At 43.4% G+C, this 4,442-nt stretch overlaps 2 protein-coding genes across 2 annotated transcripts in view; one reads left to right on the top strand and one right to left on the bottom strand.

Moving 5' to 3' along the window:
• Positions 1-4,442, bottom strand: part of PSMD11 (proteasome (prosome, macropain) 26S subunit, non-ATPase, 11) — a 52,020-nt gene that overhangs the window by 7,790 nt on the left and 39,788 nt on the right. Inside the window, exons 7-8 of the mRNA XM_011937654.1 lie at positions 2,830-2,974; positions 1,960-2,020 (exon numbers count right to left, since the gene is read on the bottom strand). Of these exons, the coding sequence (XP_011793044.1) occupies positions 1,960-2,020; positions 2,830-2,974 (206 nt within the window). The remainder of the gene's footprint in view (positions 1-1,959; positions 2,021-2,829; positions 2,975-4,442) is intronic.
• Positions 3,417-4,260, top strand: LOC105508734 (MIP18 family protein FAM96A-like). The gene is made up of 2 exons (XM_011937652.1): positions 3,417-3,700; positions 3,751-4,260. Exons 1-2 carry the CDS (start codon positions 3,417-3,419, stop codon positions 3,770-3,772), a joined length of 306 nt encoding a protein of 101 aa, XP_011793042.1. The 3' UTR covers positions 3,773-4,260.

Below are 4,442 nucleotides of genomic sequence, written 5' to 3'. Positions count from 1 at the left end.
AAAAAAAAAAAAAAAAAAAATTGCGGCATCAAAGTTGAGGCATTAACATATTACACCAAATGTGAAGACCCCACAGAGTGATGAATGTACAATCAATAGTTGAGAACAACTTCTAACCTCATTAAAAAAGGCACCTGACCAAGCTATCAAGTCTCCACTCAGCAAAAAATCTACAACACTCATCTTTCTGGGAGATCAGCCTATCTTCTGCTTAAAAGCTAACATCAAGGTGCAAGAGACTAAGAGAAGCTGCTCGTTTATCAGCCTACGTACTTAAATAAGAACGGTGTGTCTTATATAGTAGACTAAATGGTACAAGGCTAATCATTAGTGTGTTTGTCTCCAGCATTTGTCCTATAGACAGAAAAAAGTGTCAAAATGAGAAAAGCCTGGAACTTAGAGCCAATGACCCTAGTTGAAAGTCTAGCTCCACCACTGATGAGCTACCTGACCTTGTCCTGAACACCTGATGTCCCTGAGCCTGTCTCCTCAACTCTAGTTATAGTGAGAGTAGTGCATCTTTCTTCTTCTTATTTTTTTAAGACAGAGTCGCCCAGGTTAGAGTACAATGGTGCTATTTTGGCTCACTGCAACCTCCACCTCCCAGTTTGAAGTGATTCTCCTTCCTCAGCCTCCCGAGTAGCTGGGATTACAGTCGCCCACTACCACGTCCGGCTAATTTTTTATTTTTAGTAGAGACAGGTTTTTACCATGTTGGCCAGGCTGGTCTTCAAATTCTGACCTCTGATGATCCTCCTGCTTTTGTCTCCCAAAGGGCTGGGATTACAGGCATGAGCCACCACATCCAGCCCCTAACTGGCTTTTTATCAGCAAAAGTTTCAGGTCAGCTCCTGGTTTTGACCTGAAGAGCACTGGTTATTACTATATTGTAAGATGCATGGCTGGATGCAGTGGCTCACGCCTACAATCCCAGCACTTTTGGAGGTTGAGGTGGGCGGATCACTTGAGGTCAAGAGTTTGGGACAGCCTGACCAAGATGGCAAAACCCCATCTCTACTACAAAAAGTTAGCCGGGCATAGTGGCAGATGCCTGTAATCCCAGCTACTCGGGAGGCTGAGGCAGGAGAATCACTTCAAACTGGGAGGAGGAGGTTACAGTGAGCTGAGATACGCCACTGCACTCCAGCCTGGACGAAAGAATGAGACTCCAACTCAAAAAAAAAAAAAAAAAAAGCCAATTAGGGCCACTTGTAGAGAGGGAAGAAACCACCTGTGGCCGCTCCTCCAGAGACATCGTGAGATTATACAGACAGCCAATCAGTCTGTGTTTAGAGACAACTGCAGTTGAAATCCAGAAAGATTACTTTTACTTTACTAGTGATAATCAAGCAAAATACAAAGAGGAGACAGTCTAGATATCATCTTTGCATAGGTCCTAACTGTCTGCTCTCAGAAGTCACACTCATACCTACTTGGACATTAACGTAACACAAAAAAGGGGCCTCTTTTTACACCACACCCAAAATTCAAAGCATGAGTAGAAAGGTACTGATCTGAGAAGCACAAAAGTAAATCTCAAAACCTAGTTTCTGCACCAAGCAATCAGACCTCTCTAAAGCACCAGATGTTACCAGGCTCCTGACATGGAGAATCTAAGATTTCACACTCTGCGTATGTTAAATTACAAGTCAGACTACTATGGTAGATAAATCTTCTGGTCAAAGCCAAATGCAAACTAAGTCAATGCAAATGCTACAGTTCAGTTCCCTAAGTCCCTCAAACCACCTGATGTCCTTAAGAGCTCCAAACGCGGACTTTCCAGGCCAAGAATTTAACAGTCTAGGAAATACACTGAATGGGCTTAAGGGAAAGAAGTGAGTGGGGGAGAAGGAAGAGAGTAGTATGAAGACCTGAAGAGCGCTGGTCTCATCAAAGGTTGTGACTCTGAAAACATGCTGGCCTCAGAGTGAGCAGAACTGCAGTCAAGGGAGTCCCTACCTGCCTCCCTGCATACCGAAGTGCAAGCTTCCCGCTCACCAAAGCCTGGACATCTTCTGGGCTAGAAAAAAAGACATACTTGGTCAATTGCTACAGATGTTATGCTTCTAAAGGTAGGTTTGGGCAAATTTCTTTTTAACAGAATTCCACTGAAGACTCTGCCCACACAGATAATCAGCCCAACCCTTAAACCCATATGCCCATCACATTGCAAAAGCTAGGTTTTCTCCACTCTGGGCCACAGTTCAGCCTGAAGAGTAGAAAAACTCCAATATTAGAAAGCTGAACTGAACCTACCAAAAGCAATAGACCCAACAAGCAGAACTGTAAGTTTAAGTCAAATCCCAGTGTAACAGGTTTTATTAAAACATAGCCCTTATGTAATCCAAAGATCCAAAGAGAGTTCTTAGTCAATACTTCATTTATTCCCAAAAGAATTGAATAATTCTGTAGACTTCTTTGTAAGTAGGTGTGTCATACTTTTGTTGTTCACTTTTTCAAACCTCTCCTTAACCCTTCCTTCCTCATTCTGGGTGGCTCAGTTGGCTGGTACTGGCTGATCTGTAAGCTATTTCCTGACCCTCTGTCCTGTGCTCTGCACCTATGAGGACACAGAGTATTTAAAGAATGAGGAGAATTCTCCAAGAGGAGCTGGGAAGGGGATTTCTAAAATGTCTCCCTGATTCTGAAAGACTAGCAAGCGAAAGTTTTCTGGACCACCTTTGATCCTCCTGCTCTACCTCAGCCAGTCCTAGAGGCTACTGCTGTTTCTGTAACTGGCCAAACTCCCTGCTCAGGCCATCTCTGCCATGGCAGACAGACTTGCTGAAGGATCTGAGTTCTTGTAGTCCAGAGTTAAGGTGCACCTACGTGTTGAGCATGATTTTGCACAGCAACATGTACTTCAGAGATGTGATGGCCTTGGGGCTGTCGATGGAGTCATAACCCTCAAATGCCTCATAGAAGTATGAGTACGCAGTTTTCCAGTCCTTCTCTTCTGCTGCATGGATAATACCTGGGCATTGAAAAGAAAGGAATAAGAACATATAAAATAATAGAGCCATCAAAGATCAGAGCTGGGAGGCACCTTAGAAATCTACCTAACTGGGCACAGTGGCTCACACCTGAAATCCCACACTTTGGGAGGCTGAGACGGGAGGATCATGTGAGCCCAGGAGTTTGAGACGAGCCTGAGTAACACAGTAAGACCCCATCTCTTAAAAAAAAAAAAAAAGGACTGGGCGCAGTTTCAGCTCACGCCTATAATCCCAGCACTCTGGGAGGCTGAGATGGGCAGATCATCTGAGGTCAGGAGTTCAAGACCAGACTGACCAACATGGAGAAATACCATCTCTACTAAAAATACAAAACAGAAGACCAGGAAGTTGATCAATCCCGAGGCTGCTGAGAGACGGTGGCACGAGTGGGACAGTTGCCAGGGATGGCTGAGCGTGAGGATGCAGCCGGTGTCCAGGCTGCTCTCCTGGACGCTGAGCAGAGTCCTGTGGCTCTTGGGCCTCTCTGAACCGGGAGCTGCCCGGCAGCCCCAGATCATGGAAGAGAAAGCACTAGAGGTTTATGATTTGATTAGAACTATCCGGGACCCAGAAAAGCGCAATACTTTAGAAGAACTGGAAGTGGTCTCAGAAAGTTGTGTGGAAGTTCAGGAGATAAATGAAGAATATCTGGTTATTATCAGGTTCACGCCAACAGTACCTCATTGCTCTTTGGCGACTCTTATTGGGCTGTGCTTAAGAGTAAAGCTTCAGCGATGTTTACCATTTAAACATAAGTTGGAAATCTACATTTCTGAAGGAACCCACTCAACAGAAGAAGACATCAATATGCAGATAAATGACAAAGAGCGAGTGGCAGCTGCAATGGAAAACCCCAACTTACAGGAAATTGTGGAACAGTGTGTCCTTGAACCTGACTGATAGCTGTTTTAAGAGCCATTGGCCTGTAATTGTTTGATATATTTGTTTAAACTCTTTGTATAATGTCAAAGACTCATGTTTAATACATAGGTGATTTGTACCTCAGAGCATTTTTTTAAAAGATTCTTTCCAAGCGAGATTTAATTATAAGGTAGTACCTAATTTGTTCAATGTATAACATTCTCAGGATCTGTAACACTTAAATGATCAGACAGAATAATATTTTCTAGTTATTATATGTAAGATGAGTTGCTATTTTTGATGCTCATTCTGATACAACTACTTTTCGTGTCAAATATCTACTGTGCCCAAATGTACTCAATTCAAATCATTACTCTGTAAAATAAATAAGCAGATGATTCTTGTAATGAAAAAAATATATATAAAACAAATTAGCCAGGTGTGGTAGCACGTGCCTGTAATCCCAGCTACTTGGGAGACTGAGGAAGGAGAATCACTTGAACCCAGGAGGCGGAGGCTGTGGTAAGCCAAGATTGTGCCACTGCACTCCAGCCTGGGCAGCAAGAGTGAAATTCCGTCTTAAAA

This window comes from Colobus angolensis, unplaced genomic scaffold, assembly GCF_000951035.1.
Source record: "Colobus angolensis palliatus isolate OR3802 unplaced genomic scaffold, Cang.pa_1.0 Scaffold167, whole genome shotgun sequence".
NCBI classification, from domain to species: Eukaryota; Metazoa; Chordata; class Mammalia; order Primates; family Cercopithecidae; genus Colobus; species Colobus angolensis.
This window is presented reverse-complemented; position numbering and strand designations above follow the sequence as displayed.

Excerpts from the sequence above, each read along its gene's own strand:
- LOC105508734 (XM_011937652.1), top strand. The coding sequence starts at position 3,417 with ATGCAGCCGGTGTCCAGGCTGCTCTCCTGGACGCTGAGCAGAGTCCTG. Across the intron at positions 3,701-3,750 it reads TGCTCTTTGGCGACTCTTAT|AGTTGGAAATCTACATTTCT; the intron begins TGGGCTGTGCTT and ends CATTTAAACATA.